Here is a 21362-nt window from a genome sequence, read left to right as displayed (position 1 = left end):
ACTTTTGAAATCATGAACCCTCAGCACCATCCATGTGAGATCTTCACACTTTATGTTGAAAGCACATTTTGGTGCAGGCAATGAGGAATGGATATGAAGTTTTTGAACATTACAGAAAGCAAACATGTCGACAAGCCTTGAAGTTTACTCAGGTCAAAAGTGACACTGATGTTTAGTGTCATCGGTGTCACTGTTAGCTTGAGTAAATGAATGTTTAAACCAAAGACTGTTATAGAAAATGTAGATTAATTATTGCAGTCCACCAGCTGCGTGTGTCATGTCTTACTCATGGCTCAAATGCCTTTGTTCATCACCTGTCAGATTTTTACAGTTTCCTAATCATGGCTCCATTATGAAACCAAATCAATTGTTTTAGTCCAAAAAACTAATTTTAGTCTTTATACAGGTATAAAAATTCTAGGTAAGCTAACATACAAAACCAAAAAAAATCAAGAAACAAGTTATCTATGTATCGATATATACATATTTTAATTTTGTACTACGTTTTTCAAGCCCGAATTGCATGCAGAGCAACAAATGTGTAATCTGTAACAGTATAGAACCTCCTTCCACCACTTCCTGGTCCCTCCTGCCACGACTTCCTGGTTCCTCCTTCCACCACTTCCTGGTCCCTCCTTCCACCACTTCCTGGTCCCTCCTGCCACCACTTCCTGGTCCCTCCTGCCACCACTTCCTGGTCACCGGGTCACCTGCAGACCTGGTCATGTACAAATTTGTTGACTTGCATAAGTGGCTGCTTATGTGTTAGGTGTTTGAAATCATCATCATCAGCTTATTTCGAACTAAAGTTTTGAAAATATGTCTTGTCAAATGGGACAGCAGTGATTCAGTAGATGGAGGGGTTTCTTCTTAGCAGGCAGCGGTTTGTGGCAATGCTATTTCGCCCATATCTGCAGACAGTCAATCACTGAATGTGACCTGAATCCATCAGACCTACGATTGCAAAACCCGCCTCCTTCACCCCCAAAACGCTGTTTAAAACCGCGTTTCATGTCATTTTGAAAAAGAGACTTAAGCTACTTCCTAAGCATGAAAGCCTGGGTATGAATTTATGTAATTAAAGCAAAAAAAATAAAAGTGCCTGAGAAAAGTTAATTTCTGTATGCTGGACAATAATTCTTGTGGTCAAATATTTAAATTCCAGCATTTGAGATATTCAAATTTGAAACTGATCAGATCTTTTGACAAAGAAGCTTTATTTTACCAGAAGTAAAAACACATTGTTGAAAACAACTCCAATGCACTAAAATTACAAAAAACTAAAAAATGTCAAAATATGATACAAAGGCCAATGAATAAAACATTATTTGTAAATAATCCAGTCATAAAGTGACAAAGGACCAGTCTAATCAGTAACCCTGTGATGTTCCTCGTGTAAAGTGCAACAGGAAAATATAATGCTTCCAACAGTATTAAAATAATACAAACACATGAATTATATGAACTGTACATTAAATAATGCATGAGTTGAGCTAAAAAATAATTTTAGCCATGACCTGCTGTGTACACTGTTAGAACCAAGCAAGGTTTCCCCCACATGTTCCTTTGGGTGATAAGGGCATCTAGGAAAACACACATGGAAACTGGTTCTGCTGGTGTGTCAGATTCTGGGTCGTCAGATAAAGAACAAGAAAACTACTACATCTCAAAAGTTTCAACTGGCAAGCACCAAAACTGTATGGCAGCTGTGGAATGTTAGCCAAGGGTCTACAGAACACGTGGAGCCAGCGTCCCCCTCGGCTGTGAAAATGTTTTCCTTTCTTGCCATTATATTCTTTTCTTTAACAGTCTGCAAACAGCAAAGTTTCTTTGCCAGTCGTTTTTGAACACTGAAACATTTTTGATGATTTCAAAGGTCTAGATCTGCTTATTTTTCTTATCGGGGCCCTTTATGCAGCACTTCACCTCTGCGTGAAACAGCTCCACTGTGTTCTCATTGGTCTGCTTGCAAAGTCTGCCGGTGCCTATATGGGAAAATGGGAGCAGGTTGAAACAGCTGTGTAATTTGTGGCCACGTGGACCCAAAACTGATATTCCCATTACCAAAGAAGGTCCCATCACCACAACACTTAAGTTACAACTAAAGATAGAAAATAGGAGTGTGGGGGCTCTTCAGGCTCAGTGGTTGGGTGTGTTGTGTCGAAATACAGGTAAATGTGAAAATTTCATGTTTAAACCTTTACTTTTTTTTCCCACAACAAGTGATCATTTGATGATTTTCACCAGGAGTTTTATGTTGAATCAACCTAAATTATACTTCCATAAGGAAATAGGCCTTTTCTAAAGAACTCCCCCAACTTAAAGACCCTATCAAGTTGCATTATGGGACGTTTAGGACAGTGTTTGTAGGGTGATTGCATATCTAACCTGACAGTTCTTGGTCTTTTCATTCTCCCAACTACATGTAGGTCTATAACTAAAACCACTGGAAAACCCCTTTTAAAATCTTACCAGACATGAAAAATCAAGTGTCTCATTTTTACTGTATTTGTGTCAGTAGAGGATCTAACCTCCATTTTAGTTACCAAACGGAAATATATTTGTTTCAGTGTCCAAAATGAAGAGGAAAAAGCTTCAATAACTTTATTTAGTAAAGACTGGGTGGTGAATTTGTAGAAATGTAAAGAGACTTTTATTCCCCACTTCTGCAAATGACCATGTATGTAAGTATCAAACACTTTCCATTGTTTATTACTGAGTAAAGTTGTCTGTAGATTTGAGCAGGTCCCTTTATAAACACTAGATCTCAATCAGACAATAAGAAATGAACTGAATACAACTTTAGCGTATACACACATATTAAGCACAAACATTCTTGACAATTATAGAAAAAAGCGAGAGATTAAATAAAGTTACAGTACTATCTATTTACATCAATGGTAATGTACACACTACTGTCTACTCACAGTCTTTGATCACAGTGAAATCAACATTTTCACTCACTTTTGCTATTTGATTAAAATACATTCTGGTCATTCATTTATCTGGTACAAAGTTGGGTACATGGATTTGTCTTAACTTGGTCACTGACAAGGTGGAGACTCATCTCGTCTTTCAACGGGGGCCATGAAAACCTGGACATACCCGGGTGACATACCAGGGCAGGTGCCCTGCTCAGCAGACTTTGCACGACCAGCACTAAATCTCTGTATACAACTGTGGGCAGAACTCGCACGCTACACCTGAATCACTGATCCACCAGGCTATAATATTAAACTCCTTCTCAGGTCAACTTAGGCTACACGTACAGGAAGCTCGTCCACCGGCTCGGGGTCCAGGCTGGTGTATGTGACGGAAGGTTCCACAACTCCTGGACTAAGTGGGGGTGGGTTGTTGTTGGTTGGCTGACTGCCTGTGTTCCTGAACTGCTTGTAGACTCGCGGATCCTGGGCCACATAGGTGGATGACGAAGAGTAAAGGACCAAGCCCAAGATAATGATGAAGAATGACAACAGATAGAGCCCCGAGAACTGTAATAGACAGACAGACTTAAAGCTAGAAATATTTGCACACTGCTGTATTGTGTTGGTTCAAATTCTGTTTTGTAAGTATAAATGAGTCTGGATCATTGACATGATGTCCCCCGGATGGACTGAATGAGTCCAGGGGGCCGATGGGCCAGAGCCTGTGAAGTTACTGTTCATATTTCTTGTTTGAAAGAGCTTAGGTAAAAGACACAAAATGACCAAAAAGACATGACCAACAACCACAAAAAGATGCAAATGATTAACAACCTATCCAAAAGAGGGGCAACATGACCAAGACCTGCACAAAACATGTAAAATTAGACACAAAATACCAAACACATTTACCAAAAATAGACAAGAAATGAAAAGAAACTAATGAAAAACTAATAAAAATTACTACAAACTGACTCAAAGACCAAAAGGGTTGAGGGGCCCTTTCCCTGTCTGTACCCAGAGGTCAGTTTTGTCAATATTCATCCGTGGGTGTCCCCCAGGGATTTAGTCTAGGTCCTTTCCTATTTATGTTCAGCATGTACTGAACTCAAATGCATAATTTTCTACATCGGTAATATCGTGGTAGAGCAGTGAACCTACACTCATATCAGAATGTCACCCCCAAAACACTGCCGGACTTACAGTGGTGTTATGCTGGATGTCTGGCCATCATTTGACCTGCACATCACCAAACCGATGCTTGCAGCCATTACCTTGTATTGAAAGAGGAAGAGACCACAGAAAAGGCTGTACAGGTCAGCTGTGAGCAGAGAGAGATTGACCGAGGTGGCGCTCGTCCTCTTCATCACCACCGGCATGAAGCTGTAAAGGCCAAACATGAAGGCACTGAAGCCAACGTAGAGAAAACCTGCAGGCAGAGGGACATTTTATAACTTTTGGACATTTTACATCTGGTGTGTGTGTGTGTGTGTGGCTGTGTTTGTGCATGCATGTGCACTCTCACCAATCTGCCAGTCCCAGGGTACCTTCAGTAGCTCTTTGTGTTCCATGATGGCTCTGCAACAGACATCCATTCAAACTGATATGTCCATGATCTCCGTGAGTAAGTATTTCACAGTATTAGTAGTTTTCATCAAAAAAAAAAAAAAAGTGGCAGAAAGTTTGAATCTGTTTACCACATTAAACATTACAACTCATGCAGCGATGCATTTAATCAGATCATCTGCAGCCTGCAGCAGTGATTTGCATCACTGGTGCCATGCGAGGCTCCACCTGGTGGTGTCTCCTGGTGATGCCAGAACCTTCCTAATAATGGCCCTTCACTCACCCTTTAAGGTACACTGCACCTTTAAGGGGCATTGAAGGCTAGATTTAGGAAGTTTATTTGCAGCAATAGAATATTCAGTACATAGTATTGTGTTTTTATTAGCGTATAAAAATATTAATAAGAATTGTGTTTTCTTTAGCTGCGAAGGAACCTTTGATATCTAAAGAGAGAATTTATCTTTTTCATTTAAATGGAATCTATGACCAACCATGCAGTCGTGGCCAGCGACGTGGAAAAGGAGGGGTGGGAGTATTTAGATGGCTGCAATCTGCAATCGGCACTGAACCTTTAACTCAAACCCCCCCAAATTGTCGTTTAGTTTAGGTCAGCTGTACCTCAGTTGGTAGGGCAGTCCTCCATGACCCACAGGGTCCGTGGTTTGACTCCCAGCCCTCCTAACTACATGTTGAAAGGTCCCTGGGCAAGACACTGAACTCCAAAAATTATCTCTAATGTCTCGTAAGTCGCTTTAGATAAGAGTGTCTGTAAATTATACTTAGATTACAGACAACAGTTACATATAAACATTACAATGAGGTAAAATACGTTGACAATCATTTGAATATTTTTAAACAAAATTTCGCCTGTGTTTAGCCACATAGAGGGACATGAATATGTGGCTAATGTGAAAAAGTTGCCTTTTTATTTAGCTTTTCTGAGAGGAACAGAGTCTCAGATGCCTGTATGAGTCTCTCAATTTATGTACAATTTTTTTTTTTGTCCTTTCGGCTTTTCCCGTGAGTTCAGTGTCGCCACAGCAGATCATTGTCCGCATGTTGATTTGGCACAGTTTTTACACCGGATGTTGTTCCTGACGCAACCCTCCCCAATTTCTACCGGGCTTGGCTCTGCACAGCTGGGGAGGGGAATGGGCTTTTAGGGGTTCAGTGTCTTGCCCAGGGACACTCCGACATATAGCCAGGGCCGGGGATCGAACCACTCACCCTGTGGTCCGTGGACGACTGCCTTTACCAGGCCTTTGCCTGCCTTTGCCCCCCTCTAAAATTATGTACAATGATGGTGGCAAATACAAAACGGCAGATATTGTTTCTTGCCATTGTCAAATACTTTTAAAGAACTGATCTGTTGAACGCACACTCCCCAAGGTGGGAAGCAACACAACAATCACTTATGCATTTAAAGGGGACTTCACCATCATCTGGAGAAGAACGATACACCACAACCTCCTTTGTTTGAGCAACCAAATACGTCCTCCCAACACACACACACAAACTCACAGCTGGATTCCACTGAAGAAAGATCCGAAGAGTCCCATCATACCAAGGAACTCAACGCGGCTCAGGTTCTTTACGATGAACTCCTCACAGACGTTGGAGATTCCGTACAGGGTTGCTCCGCCTAGAACCAAAAGATCCCCGAACAGCTTCTGCTCCCCTGCACAGCAAGAGACCCGAAACATCAGCATACGTTGAGCAAGAGCAACACCTACATGTGCTTGTGCCCTGAGTTTGTGCGTGCACACGTTGCATTAAAGTCACACCAGTAACTGTGTATCTGTAGGCCTTGTTATCACAGCCCCTCGCTTTGTGTGCGAGTGTGTGGATACTCACCGAGGCCTTGCTGCCGACCAAGCAGGATGTCAGCTCCTACCATGCAACCAATACCCAGCAGACAGAGTCCTGCCCCGACAAAGTGCACAGCCTTGTATCTCACTAAGAGAAAGAACCAGGACAGCAGCAGGACCACTGGGATGACAAAACAGTCTAAGAGCTGAGAAGAAAGACATACGCACATGATATTGTTGCACAATATAATCAATAATCTCACTTCTTCCTGTAATTCTGAGCCTCACAAACATGTTAAAAGCCACCCTGCGGGCGCTGTGCCCTCGGCCTGTACGTCCTGCAGGGACGCTGCCAGTTCGACCCTACACTTATGACTATATTGATTTCTTGCAATTTTGATTAGGTAATATGAGCTTATTCATTCATTGCCAACTAGATAAGTGCCTCACTGTCTGCATATAGCCCTAATGTAATGTCACACTGAATTTCCAATAAGGATTTATTACTTGACGGAAATTAATCACATTCTGGGAAGAGAAGCACATCAAATGTATTAATGGGAGCCATAAAAAAGATTATTATAGGGTTTTATTATTGTACTTCGTTTGGTTAGAGGACTCACAACAGACACAAGACTAATACCTGTTGTACCTGTGCAGTTGATGATGTGTGTGTGTGTGTGTGTGTGTGTTCAGCCTGCATCGCTCGGTTCGCATAAATCCTTAATGCAGGAGGACCAGCAGTACTGGGGGGGGGGGGTTGAACGGGGGAGTCTGTAGCCATGCTAGCAGCTCTGACAGGGTGCAAAGGCCAACGCCAGCATGCTCCCAAGCTGACATTTACAATGGGGTTATGTTCATCATGTTGATGTTTGTTTTGCCCGCTATCATGTTACCAGCTCATTAGTGCTTGAAACAAAGCTGCCGATGCTGATGGGAATGTGATTCGATTAGCAGCGATTTGCTCATGAACCACAAGTCATTTGGATCAAATTACAGTGCTGGATTAGCAGAACAGCGACCACCGGAATCACCACGACAACTGGAAACCTTCCTTGTCGGTTTGAAGCAGTTCGCTATTTTCACTGACAAGAAGTCCGGTTGACATGACTCAACTTCCAAATAATGTGTGATTATGTGCACTGCATTTCCTGGCAACCCGTCCGACAGTTGTACAGACGTCTCACTGTGAGCCGAAAATACCGACCTCATGGTGGAGCCAGAGAACAGGCCCCCGAAAACACAAGCACGCATTGTGTGGCAACCATGAATGTTTGAAGAAAATGAGGGAAAGTTTTAAGGTGAGGAAAACTCAAAGGCGATCACCACGTTAAATGCGGAAATGTTTCAGTGTGGATCAAAGTGGTGGCCAGATAAAGCCACTGCTAAAGGAGAAACAGATGATAAGCCAAGGAGCTATTCGTGTGTGTGTGTGTGTGAATTAAGGTTAAACCACGTTTTCCACACAGACACACACTCATGCATACTTACCTGTACACTGGACAGTGTAGTATACTGATATGCCTTGAGGACCAGGTAGTTGGCCTCGATGTCTATCAAACCCAGAATCATGTATTTCCACCAGCGCTGCTTCAGAATGGCCAACAGGTTCCCCTCCCCTGGTAAGGCAAAGACACACACGCACACACACACACACACACACACACACACGGAACATAATGAAAATATTAAATCACAGTTCAATCCCTGCTGTCCTCATCTGTCCGCACGCCTTCAGTCTTTCCACCTGCCCACCTGCAGCACTTCACCTAATTATCCAACCAGCTCTCTCCGTCTGTTAGCATACATGTTCCCATTTCCACCTCATTAGTATATATTCAGCTACAGTTCCTGCAAACAGACTCTTCCAGCCAGCCTGTTTTTTTTTTTTTTTTAATTCTTTTTTTTGCTGTAACCTTTTTATTTCACTGGTTTCTGGACACTCTGTCCCAACTGTACCTTACCCCTTAAACTTTGTTAACCTTAGGTTTGTCTACTAGCCTGGTATTAACCTCTGCATGTATCCACTTGCTTCTTGTCATCCCTACTGGTTTGGCAAAAACACATTTATGACGCCCCTGAATGTAAACTCCACTCTTAAAGTATTGGAATGAGTGCGTTTGCTGTTTATTAAAGAATTAGGGTTTAAAATTAAATGATGAAAATTAGATAATACGTCTGAATCTGAGCTTTTATTTTGTGATATTCACATCAAAGAGCAACACAAAGTAGCTTGCCTCGCCATTCCTATCCTTTTACAGGGAACTTCTTTTGAAATGTGGTTGTGTATTGCACATCAAGGCTTCCTTATCTGTGTTCAAAGTGCCGCAGTAATTGAAGTGAACTGTAAGTCTCATGTGGATTCTGTATAAAAACCAGCAGATAAAGTAGTTGAAAAACAGTATTTTGTGTGCAACCGATGACTGTGTGTGTCTTTTATATTCTGTGTGCAATAAAATGATCTCTGTTTTAAACGTTTTTATGTTTAAATGTCCTTGTTTTGTGCACCTTTCATCAATTTTTCAATCATTTATAAAAGCACTGATTGTAACACTTGTGTTGCGTCAGTCTCTGCCAGTACCTTGTCTGACTGCCAGTGTGGTGGTGTAAACCAGAAACAGCAGGATGTAGTTGAGAAAGCTCTGGAAAACGGGTGTGTTAGCGTGGAAGTCATCAGCCAGGTACTTGCTGGTCAGGCCGATAGCACAGATTAACAAGGACAAGATCTGACCCAGGGCTAGGGTCACCAACAGGTCCCTGCCAAGGACAAAAGAGACATGGACAAAGCTCATTAGTTTTTCATTAAGAATATTAAACGTCATGAAAAGGTAATTGAATTGAATTGGTCATAAAATGTGATCTGATCTACACTAAAGTCCCAAATATCAAGATTGTGTTGTTAAACACAACCACTCGTTATCTTTATTCAACACACATATTAAACATGCTGATATGAAGGTGACATCCAAGTGAAGAGCAGTGTAGTATTATCCAACCAAACCACAAGGATACAGGTCTGATGTTATGTTTATCATCATTATCAGTGGAGCTGCTCAGATATTTCTCGTCATGAAGAGTTTGCACATTTGCCAAAATCTCACATTGCAACTCAACCTAACTCTGCAGATCGAGATTTTGTGTTGAGGCCATTGAAGTATATTGTACTTTATTTGATCTCTAAGCATAATTAATGTTTTTTGATTTCTCATCTCCACTTTTTTGCACATTTTAAACATTTTCAAAATGCATTTCAGTAATTGCTAAAACTCGTTTGTCTGTAGTTCTGTATTTCTGGTCTGTGGTTTATTTTAGAAACCCTGGTAGACTGGAGACTAACAAACAGGCTGATTTGGTTCAGGTAGACACACACGCTCATCAAAACAGGAAGCTGACTATAGATTTGCAGTAACGAGCAGGTCAAGATTTGTTTGTCCTTATCAAAGAGGAGAACAACACGTCAACACTGGCTAAGATAGCAATATAGAAATTATATACAAACCCCATTGTCAGAAAACATTGGATTATTCTGATATTTTAATTGGCTTGAACTTTGATTAATGTGACAAAAGCACACACCAAGCAAATGTAGAATCTGATGCCTGCAATTTGAGAAAAAGTTGGGGAAAACTCTGACAGAAAGGTTAAAGAAATATTCAGGTAAAATCCCTCTGGATGATTCCAAATTTGGCAGGTTAATGGGTAACAAGTGAGGGGATTATGATTGGCTATAAAATTAGCATCTACCAAAGAAAAAAAAGCTGGGTTGTGCTTCATGCCCAACGCCATGAGAAAACTTTTAATCTGTTTCAACTGTTTCAACTATCAAAGTACTGAGCTCTTTGACCATCTACAGTTCATATTGCTGTGAAAAGATTCAGGGACTAAAGGGAAATCTTACTGCATGAACGCCAACACTGGAATCCACTGTTGAATGTGTGAGCTCAGGTCAGACGGACTGAAAGACACTGGAAATGTCTTCTTTGCTCAGACGCGTCTACGTTTCAGTCCATTTTTTTTTTTTTTTTAAGAACTAACACACTGGGTTAAAAGACGAGGAAGTAAGGTGCAAAAGCCTGAAGTGGATGTTTCAGCAGGAGAATGTCAGGCCTCATTCTGCATGTGCTACAACTTTGTGTGTATGTGTGTGTGTGTGTGTGTGTGTGAAAACTGAAAACGTATGGGGCATCATGAAGAGAGAGATTCAAACAGAGACCACGGATTGTTGAGCAGCTGAAAGTCTTGTATTCAGCAGGGACGGACAGATACTTGTAAAACTGCAACGACCCGTATCCTCAGTTCTCAAACCATTAAGGAGCCTTGAAAAGGACGAGTTAAAAGGAAAGATGATGTAACACAGTGGTAAACGCGCCTCTGAGTGTATCGCAGGCATCAAGCTCACATTTTCTCATTACAGTGAACAATTAAGTTGCCCAATGAAAATAGTAATTTCGTTTCTGTGTACTTGTGTCAGATAAAAGCTCAAGTGAATTAACAAACCCCAGATTTTTTTGCATTTTAGAAAAAGTCCCAGGTTATCTGGAAACGCTCAGCCTCAGAAAACACAGTTTCAGTTGGGTTTTAGTATTCAGCAATTCATTAACCCACTGGTTGAACACATGGGCGACTGGACTACTGAAATGAAGAACTGTGATTTCTCCTTATCTGAAATGAACTGGGTTGACTTCGGTCTGCTTTGCTCGGTTTGCCTACTTTTAATAAAGGGTTTATTACAATTCAATTCCTCTGTGGCAGGAACAATATGACAGTGTGCACACAATCCTACACACACACACACACACACACACACACACACACACACACGGGTTGGCATGGCCTGATATGATGCTCTCAAATTTAGCTTGCAGTCAGACAGCCGGTCCAACAGCCTCAAGATAAACAAGAGAGGCCCAGGATGAAAGAACAGCAGATGGCAGGAAAGGGTAGGGGACAAGGTGTGTGTGTGTGTGTGTGTGTGCGTGTGTGTGTGTGTGTGTTCTCATCCAAAGTAGCATTTGTCTTGAGTGTATAAGAATTACAAAGGAAGTTTGCCAGATTAAAAAAAAAAGAATTGAGGCAGGTGGATAGAGATGGATGAGGCAGCAAAGACAGGATGAAGACAGCAGCCATTGTGCAGCACAACCTCAGTGCAGGGAGACTGATGAACCCACCATGGCAGCAGGCACCGAACCAGCACACCGTGTGCAGGCTCTGCTCCAGAACCATAGGGTATAGGAATCCCCCCACTCTCATGCTTGAGCACACACGACGAGGTGTTCATGGATACAGAGATGGCGCCGTATGGTTGCTATGTTGACATCTGTTGCACAACACGCTTGCTGCAGCATCGCGCTGATTCTGACGGCTCCGCTGTTACAGGTTGTGTGTGAAACAAAGGGGGATCGAACCCCCGTGTGCCCGCAGCGATGAGCCGCTGCTGCCGACCTGGCTGAGTGTGGCCTGAGCGGAATATCGTATCAACTTACCTGGTTAAGACCTTCCTGATCCGCTGGTAAAGACTCGGCGACTGGGTGTCCGTACCTCTGGGAACGCTCTCCACAGTGGAGACGACAGAAATCATCCTTCCACAGACGTGAGGGAGATCACCGCATTCTGCTCCGTGGAGGAGAAAACGGGGCGCAGGCTCCCACTTTTCTGCGGCTCAACGGCGGAGCCTCCGGGATGTCTGTGCTGCAGGCGCTGAGCTGTGGCGATGCTGTGCAAGCGGACCGAGCCTGCTGCTGGGATGCCCTGCCCTGATCACTAACTACGGGGACTCAGAACCAGGTCCTGCATTTGATGTGGAGGAGCTCAGTTACCGCCAGGTGGCGTCCTTTCACGCACAGACACCGTGATGGGGTGAAGACGTAATATGATGGATTCATGTGCCAATGTACAAAAAGACACACATAAAAACCCAATTCCCACGAACGTTTTACATGAAATAAAATGGACAAAAAACAATTATGCAATGATGAAATATATTTATGCGAAGGACAAGGCCGAAAACTAGTCAGAAAAAAGACATGATTCTGTAGTGGAAATCACAGCATTGGCTCAGAAGCACCTTTTGAAAATCACTGTCAATCAGAATAGTTTGTCCACAAAGCACAAGGTGAAACTCTGCCATCCAAAGAAACAACCATATATAAACAAGATCCTAAAACAGCACCACCTTCTCTGAGCCTGAGCTTATTTAAAATGGTCTGTGGTGAGGTGGACATTGTTCTGTAGTTGGTTGAGTCAAAATGTGAAATTCTTTTGGAAATAATTAAAGGTGTATAGTCCATGTTAAATAGGAGAAGGCCCATCTTGTTATGTTGAACTGTTATTAGAGCACAGGTCAAAAGCCCTCATGACCTCACTTCCTGTAGATTCACTGCTACCAAAAAAAGAACAAAAACACTGACCCTGAAACTATCATAAAGTAGATTGAAGAAAACTAGCTTAAGGTGGTAAAAGTACATATTTGTCAACAGTGCAATGGTATCGTACTCTCAGTGGTATCGCTGATGGGAATCTACCACGGTTTCATTTAAATTCCTGAGGTTAGAAAGACACAGGAGGCATCTTTTGACCCTTCAGATTGATTAAAATAAACGTTTTTCTGTACCTGTTGGGCACCATTTTAACTCTTGCTTCAAAAAAAAAAAAAAGCAAAAAAAAGACTCAGTACATTATGCTGAATTATATCAGTAACATTTATTGAGTGAAGACATTGAGCCACCAATCAGTTCCATGTGCAGGCTGCATTCATTCCAGGGATTAGTTCTCAACCACACAGTACCACAGCGTCTGCCATATAGTCAGTGCTTGAATCCGTCTGGCAGTTTATACTGAAGCTTGCACACATTGACCCAGAGCCGTCCCCCAATTGCCATAATAACAATGTATTGTGTGCTGTCACAACTGCTGGCTGTGTGATGTGAACATCATTTGGACATTCGTTGATCATGTGGTAGGAAGAGATAGGAGGACAGAAAAGCAAAGACATCTACTGTAATCCTGCTACTAATACAGACTGAGACATAAAGGGACTTGTGGATTATGTCCTATAGCATCCATCTTTGGATGGACAGGTCCTTTGTTGCACTGAAGTTGGAGGTGTATCCCACCCCATGTCCCATCAAAGTGTGATGTTTGACACACGCCAGGAGGGATTTTATACAAAGTTTGTATGTTTGAACTTGAATGAAAGTTGAACGTGAACGTTCCAGCTCATAATCCGCCCAAATGGCTTCATGTGAGCAGTACTTATCTGATTGGTCTGCATCAACAAAGGAAGATTGCCAAGTATAAACCAAATCTGGACCTGGAGTTAAACGATAACTGAAAGTTAAGTTAGGGAAAGTTGGGCAGCATTAGTAAACAAGGGCAGCTGAGATTACCAAGGAATTATCCTTCAAAGTGAGGTTAGGTGGAATCTCCTACAAGATTTGAGCAGATTCACAGACAGTGCATCTTTCCTTTATTTCAGAGCTTGATCAGTTCAACAGGAGCCATACAGGCTGTTCACGCACACACACACACACACACACACAGATAAAAAAATAAAATAAAAAGCGGGGAAATCGACAGCTGTTATTCTTAGCGAATGAAACCTGACTTTGCAGTTTTGCGATCGCTGTGGAGCTTGACAGATTGTTAAGTGTCTGACTTGGAGGGCACATCATTAAACAACTGCGCAGTTGTGCAGAGGATTTCAACTTAACTCTCAACATTACTCACCTCCAGAAATACAGACAGATACTTAAAACTGCTTTGTACTCACATTTGAAAATGCACCTTTAAACGGAGCTTTGGACGGGTCTGAAACAACACTATACGTGAACACTTGACTGCAAACTGGAGGCCACAGGGACAAACACAGAGCCAGATGAATTTCTCATATTTACACATTAATAACTGCTCTGTCCCTAAGCTCAACTTCCGTTGCTCAGCTCGTGAAGCTGAGCTTCTCCCTAAAGTGCAGCTGGATTTCCCAGGATGCCCCACAAAGGAAGGCACAAAGCCTTGTTTCTATTTTGTCGTCTGCTGAGTGAAGGCAAGTCATTTTCTCGGTCTTCAGCAATAAACAGCAGCTGGAGACTGAATGACAAACAGTGAACCAGAGACTTGGGGAGGACAGAGTGAGGTCTGTGGAGACAGTCGTCTTATGTCAGTGTGTGTCTCTGATGCGCTGTTGTCCCCTTGGCTTGGAGAATGTGTTCCACAAGTCCTGTGGAATGTGAGTTTATTATAAGACAAGAGCTGGTGGCAGGAAGTCAGCTAGCTCGCTGGCTCTCCTGCTGGTCTCAGTCTGTTTGACATCCAGGAGACAGGGAGTAGTAAGGGGACATGCTAAGGTACGGAGAAGGTTTCCCACCTGTCCACACTCCCACTTGTGTGAACCCCCACACTTCCTCCTGTCTGAAAAACCAGATGGTGAACTGCACGTCACTGGCCGAGACGCTGCTGACAGGTGCCGTAGCGCTGAAGGGCCCCCAGCAAGTCCTCATAAGATAATTTTTTGTGGGAGGGCAGGGAGCTGGAGACAGAGGAGGACACACACACAGAATGAAACGTGACTCTTTTGCTTGTGTATTAAAAACAAAAATCATGTATATTTTATCATTCTTACAGCATCAGCCAGAGTTGCATGTATCTACACATGCAGTAAGAGAGATCATTTTCAAATCTGTAGATATTTTGCTCTGATCCAAACCAGTAGACACATATGAAAACTTTTCCATTTTCCCTTTGGTTTTTTTCCTTTTAAAATGCATGAGTCAGAACAGTCTTGGCCACTCATTGGTTAAATGGATCTGATTGTAAGTAAACACAAGACGTAGATGCTGTTCCATCTTGAAAATGCAATACCACTTCACAATTTTGTAAGATGTGCTTCCAAATAGCAGTTTAGCTAAAACATGTTAATTTGGGCAGGATCAAAATCGGATTAGGTTCTCACCCCAAACAAGCTACTCTGAATTTTATCTAGGACCTGACTGACACCACGCTTTGTAAAAGGGTCTTCAGTGTGATTGTTGGGTTCAGACCTGCTCAAAGGAATTGCACCAAGGGGCAAAATGAACCGGTTTCATTCAACTGAAAGAGAGATAGCAGCTTACATGAATTCAGTGAGTCTAATGTGCCAGGGGAGGAAGCCCAGTGTGCTTTCCACAGGACCAAACTTCACCACCAGCTCAGGGTCAGGAATATTCTTGGGCTCTAAAAACAAAAACAAAAAAGCACAAATGTAGACAGTACTTTATTAATTGATAAATGCAATGGTGGCAAAGGGTTACGTACACGAGATTCTATACAATTTTACGTATGCAGAACCTTTAACACTGCTTGACGCATTGACCTTCTGATACTGCTTTGAAAACCACTTATCCAGTTTCAGCAAAGATTGAGTCCTATGATATATTGTGTTCCTAAACCCTCAAACTAGAAAACTAATGAATTTTCCCTCGTTTATCAGTTTATTAGGTAGATCAAGTCAGTACCATGTATCCATTCGTAGGCTGATATGAGTATTAAAACAAGAAACGTGCCCCTTTACAGCAAACTCCACGTAGATAAAGCACGTGCAATCAATTTGCGATTAATCACGATTGTAATGTAATCAAATGCAACCTTTGATTTATATATAGCGCTTGACAACAATCAGGGATGGACCTAAGCACTTTACAAAAACATGAAACTAAATATTAAAAATAGAAACATAAAATAGAATATTAAAACAACAGTCTGAGATCACTTGTTACGTATCAAATGCCTGCTTGAAAAAGTCTTAAGTTTGGATTTTAAAGCATGGGGCTCAGATATAACACGAATATCAGGAGGCAAAGACAGCTTAGGGGCAATAACAGCTAAGGCTTTGACCTAAATCTGGGCACAGCTAGAAAGGAATGATGAGTTTATCGGAGATTGCGATTTGCCGGCATGAATAATAACCAGATCAGCCAAATAAGAAGGTGAAGACCATTAAGGACTTTAAAAGTGAGTAATAATATCTTAAATGGGATCCAGAAGTGAATAGGACGCCAATGAAAAGAATGCAACACGGGGGGTCATGTGGTCACACTTAGACGTATAAGTAAGCAAGCGTGCCGCAGCATTCTGCACCAACTGTAGCGTCTGAAGAAATGACCGGTTAACACCAAAAAACGGCGCATTAACTACGGACAGTCTGAGAAAATAAAGTGCAAATAAAACATTTTAATTTGACAGGCCTGATTTTAAAAACCTATGATGATATTGCTGTTCTGACATTTCAGAGAACATGCCAACGTGGTACAGATATATGAGCAGATAAATCAACGCTGAAAATCAATGGGGGCACTAACACGCCTTGTGTTTCTCACTCAACTGTTATCAGCAATTATACTAGCAGGTGATGTTTTGAAATGACGACGTATCAAACCTGAGACATCTCTTTGAGAATTTCAGCCTGAGTGATCACAAGTATGCAGAAATACAGTACATGCCCACCATACAATTAAAAAAAGAAAACATTTTCCAAGGATTTTTTACACACACACACACACACACACACACACACACCACCTCTCAGTAGTATGTCCAGCATGGAGACACTGATGTCTTTTGAGCTCCTCTCTTTGTTCTCCACAGAGCGACACAATTGCTGTGCTGCCTGGACAATGCTCTGCTTCCCATCCTCTGGAGACAACACCTTCACTGTAGGTCTGCAGGACACTACTGGAGACAGACACATATACACAGTCACCTTCCAGTGCCCATGACTCCATATTTGAGCATAACATACCTAAAGAGGGAGATGGCGAAATGTCTTGGTTCTACAGACAAACTGACTCTAACATTTGGAGAATTTTGCTAGTATCTGGGTCGTGACACTCAGTGCTAGTTGTTTTATTCTACATTCTTATATAACTTGGAATCAAAAGTATAAATGTGCTCTTCAACTCATTGGCATGCACAGTCAGCTAAATCATACAGTAACAATCTTCTCTTGATATATTTAAATATCAAAACAGGGGAATGTTTCTTACTCAGGAAACTACCTTCACTGGCTACAGGAGAAATTAAAACACTGCCTAATAGGACAAGAATGAAAGCAAGAATTGTATAAGTGGCACTTAGAAAAGCAAGTTTAAGAAAGACATATTAATATGAGCAAATTAGTGATAAGAATATTTTTTATCTATTATTTTTTAAAGAACAATTGCTATCAAACAAAAAGCAGGGTAGAAGTGTCTCAATACAGTAGTTTCTTCAGTAGCCTGACCTTTGCAAAAATGCCCCAAAAACCTGATTTGATGCTCTGATATCACCAGAAGAGGTTAAAAGAACTATTACAAACATGAGAGATTGGTACTATACCACCTCTAGCCCTGTTCTGGAGTGATTTGGACCATGAGTCATAAGTAGGGTCAGCCAAACTCATGGTAATAAAAAAAAGATAAGGAACCTTAGCTTTCTCAGGTAATTATGGACCCATATGAAAATCATACCTACACTTATGGCAACAAGATTAAAAGGCAAAGAAGTAACCTTGAGATTCTAAATTGCTCAAATATTCATGGATCAAAGTTTTAATACTCGCATCTACATATGCATTTCATAAATTCAAAATTGTGTTTATCATGGATCACTGGGAGGTTTTTAATAATGCTGAGTGATCTTTTCGGGTCCACTGTAAATATGTTTTCCATTAAGCCAGTTTCAGGGCTGGTTTGGAGCCAGTATCTACTTTAAGATATATGTTTCAACAGTAAAAGAAGTAGCTCTGCCCCAGTAAAACTGTAATTTTTTTTAAGGTTCAACAACTTTATTGATCCCATAGAGAAACTGCAAAATGCTGTCAAGGGCTGGGGGTTTGGTTATTTTGAACAACAAGACCAAATAAAGCTATGCTGGAATAGTAAGAAACATGATCAGGTCTTACAGACTTTTCAGATACCATTGCTCTTTAATTAACAGAAGTAGAGACACTGCTGTGCTTTGCTGACACGCTGTCACCTGTGGGGTCATGGAGGCATCTTCTGTGATCTAAACACACAGGAGCTTTGTGCCGCCGACCTTCCCAACTTCAGTAACATCAATGGTCAATGTTTGGTCAACTTGAGTCTTCCTTAAATGAACGATAACCTCGTTCTCTTCCTTCCAAGCCATGTCCTTGCTGTTGCTGATAAGGGCCACCACTATTGTGCCCTCAGCATTTGTAATGATACAGTTGCAAGTGGATGATGCTAAGCTGTCACGCGTCAGCAGTGTAAGCAGGGATCAGCTGAGCACAGTGCACTGGGTAGTGTTGGTGCTAGGTGTGGTGCTGCTGAAGATGTAGCTGCAGATCTTGACTGCCTGCAGCCTACCAGTGAAGAAGTCCAGAAATAATCTGCAGTAGCCTAGATGGTTCAGTATTAGGTGTTGCGATGTGCTATAACCAGTAAATAATTATTTCACTGTAGGTCATTCCAGACATTGACACACACACACAGTACTGTAATTTAACCTCCCAAATAAAAAACTGTCCTGAATCAAATCCTACTCAGGTAACTTGTGTGAGGGCGTCAGCACTTGTTTCAAGTTTGCTCTGATTTACTTCTTTCTGCTTACTAAACACACATGCACCGCGGAAATATTTCAGATGGTTACATTGGAAGGTAAAAGCTATTACAGTATATTAGTTACAATCAGGTGTAGAGATTTTCTGTTACAAATAATTTGATTTAAGGGGCAACTTGCCATCTATGACTTTCTGTGTATAAGTCTACATTAATACTTTTCTACTTCCCTCTGACCTTCCTATATTAAAATACTTGCATGCGTCAACGTCTCTGGATGTTTTCCCCCGATTAGGAATTCAGATTATGTCATCTTGTTGCTCACACCATGGATTTTGTAATCATGGTCAAACTGCTTTTCTACAGCTCTTTCAAATTACATAATCTGAACTAAAGTGATGTCATCTGGAGGCATTTTCCAGCCAAAAGTAGAGAGATATTTTAATATAGAGAAGTCAGAGGGAACTTTAATGGTATTCATTCACAGGTACTAGTCAAACTAGAACCAAAAGAAGCAAGTTTTAAAGTGCCCTTTAAAGACATATTTAAAGTGTCCAGGGAAACAAGTTTAACAGTAGTTGTCACGTTTTAGTATTAATATCAGATAAAAATAAAACGCAGAGGTTGATATACAACCTCATGTTTTCCATTACGTACAGTCTTCTCCTCCCACTCAAAATGTACTTGTATGTTGAGCAAGTTTAATCAAATTTTGCACAGTGAATATTTTTCAAGTCTTAAATTCAAGTGCAATAGCAAATTTCCCATTAGCTTTGCATATGGTAGCAAACCTCAATATGTGTAAGACAGGGAATTGTAAGTGTTTACCCGGGTGCTGGTGCTTGTCAGTGCCATTACTCAGGATCTCCATGCTGCATTTGGATCCTTCGACACCTAGCAAGTCCTGCTGCTGCCTCACTATCTCCTCCAGAAGACGGGAGTTGTTCTTCCGAAAAACACCTGAGGGGAAGCACCAAATGAGCCCTAATGTAAACGCAGCTTGTGTTGTAAACACATATCATTAATACGCATATTTGTATCGAGGTGCTTGCTATTGGCCTCTAAAAGAAGTTTTTATTTTTATTTTGTCCTTCCGGCTTATCCCGTGAGTTCAGGGTCGCCACAGCAGATCAAGGTCCGCATGTTGATTTGGCACAGTTTTTACGCCGGATGCCCTTCCTGACAATACCCTGCCCAATTTCTACCGGGCTTGGACCGGCACTGCACAGCTGTGGAGGGGAATGGGCTGTTAGGGGTTCAGTGTCTTTCCCAGGGACACTTGGCCTCTAAAAGAAGTACATATCAAATTTTCAACAGCCTTGGTCTTTAAAAGGATGATTAATTTCATATTTTCAACTTGCAGGCTACATTTCTTCAAAAGGGTTTGAAACTTTAATCCAGATTTCACCGTCCAATTATATGAACTCTAGTACTGTCCAACCTGCTCAACCAGAACTTATGCAGATGACATCATCATAACTGAAAACTCGCAGAGGTTATTCTAAATGGATGCATTTTTACAGCTTTTACAGGTTTTCTATAAAGACTGCAGAGAAAGATTTAATATCATTCACATTTATACACATGGACTCCCTGAACTAATACACACAAACAAGCTCATTTAGGCCTTTCTGTTTTTCAGAAACTGGAAAATGAGCATAGTGTCTGCGAGACACATAATGTGGAACAAACTAATACACGCTTCACACTCACATGAGGTTTCTGAAATAAGTTAAGCCACGGGGGGTTTTTTTTCTACTTGTAAGATCGATAATAGAAACATTCAGCTTTCCTTATATGGGAGTTCTAACATTAGCTGGTTGGAACCACTGGTTTCAAATGTTCGTAACCTAAAAGTTACACAAAAAACACCTCAAGTACGTGACTCGAGTCATATGGTTTTTTTAGGCTATAACAACCAACTGGGATCCGGAGATGGAGCGTAAACCGTTTACCTTGGTTATCATACACGCTGACATACGATATCCCGACAGCCATACACCAGACCACCAGGTTTGCTATGTCCGTGTAGCTGGGCTCTTCTTCCGCTACCAGTAGGCCGATATGGACAGGTAATTTCTCCAGAGACCTGCCGTCACACAGCCACCGAGACCGGCGACTGGCACTGCGGTTACCAGTACCAGGGTTAGCTTTAGATTCAGGGTTTTGTTTTGACTGCTTCTGTTGGTCTGGGAACCCAGCCAAGGCTAACGGTAGTAGCAAAGCGGCCATCGCCCGTTCCCACAGCCGACCCTTCCATCCCCGAAACCGCACACGGAGCCAAGTGACAAGTGCTCTGTTGACGTGGACCAGAACCAGCAGGAGCCGCCATAACAAGCCGTACAGCAACGCCATAAGTTTCTTTATTCCTTCCTTATTAAAAAGCAGCTGAAGTATTAAATGGCAGGGATCAACTCAGCAATACAGGCGTTCTAAAGTATCATCCCCCCTGTTAAATCTGATTCAGCGTTGCCAACAGGGCGCACTATCCACCGCCATCTTTCTCTCTTTGGCAACTCTGACCTGTGAACCTTCAG

At 41.8% G+C, this 21362-nt stretch overlaps 2 protein-coding genes across 4 annotated transcripts; both read right to left on the bottom strand.

The window, feature by feature from the left end:
• Positions 1 to 2590: 2590 nt before the first annotated feature.
• slc35f1 (solute carrier family 35 member F1) lies at positions 2591 to 12117 on the bottom strand. The gene is made up of 8 exons (XM_067482995.1): positions 11779 to 12117; positions 8877 to 9052; positions 7787 to 7914; positions 6342 to 6501; positions 6009 to 6165; positions 4447 to 4499; positions 4196 to 4350; positions 2591 to 3491 (listed from the first exon to the last, which is right to left on the bottom strand). The coding sequence occupies exons 1-8, from the start codon at positions 11871 to 11873 to the stop codon at positions 3255 to 3257; spliced, it is 1161 nt and encodes a 386-aa protein (XP_067339096.1). The 5' UTR covers positions 11874 to 12117; the 3' UTR covers positions 2591 to 3254.
• Positions 12118 to 12975: 858 nt separating this feature from the next.
• nus1 (NUS1 dehydrodolichyl diphosphate synthase subunit) lies at positions 12976 to 21354 on the bottom strand. 3 transcript variants are annotated; one of them, XM_067482998.1, is made up of 5 exons: positions 20781 to 21354; positions 19654 to 19785; positions 16844 to 16996; positions 15403 to 15502; positions 12976 to 14819 (listed from the first exon to the last, which is right to left on the bottom strand). In XM_067482998.1, the coding sequence occupies exons 1-5, from the start codon at positions 21178 to 21180 to the stop codon at positions 14729 to 14731; spliced, it is 876 nt and encodes a 291-aa protein (XP_067339099.1). In that variant the 5' UTR covers positions 21181 to 21354; the 3' UTR covers positions 12976 to 14728. The 3 variants fall into 3 exon arrangements, with proteins under 3 accessions (XP_067339099.1, XP_067339097.1, XP_067339098.1); XM_067482996.1 differs by having other exon boundaries at positions 16844 to 16999; positions 20781 to 21352; XM_067482997.1 differs by having other exon boundaries at positions 16847 to 16999; positions 20781 to 21351.
• Between the last annotated feature and the right edge of the window lie 8 nt (positions 21355 to 21362).

This window comes from Channa argus, chromosome 17 (assembly GCF_033026475.1).
Source record: "Channa argus isolate prfri chromosome 17, Channa argus male v1.0, whole genome shotgun sequence".
Taxonomy (NCBI): domain Eukaryota; kingdom Metazoa; phylum Chordata; class Actinopteri; order Anabantiformes; family Channidae; genus Channa; species Channa argus.
The sequence above is the reverse complement of the archived record's forward strand: the minus strand, read 5'-3'. Positions and strand labels throughout refer to the sequence as shown.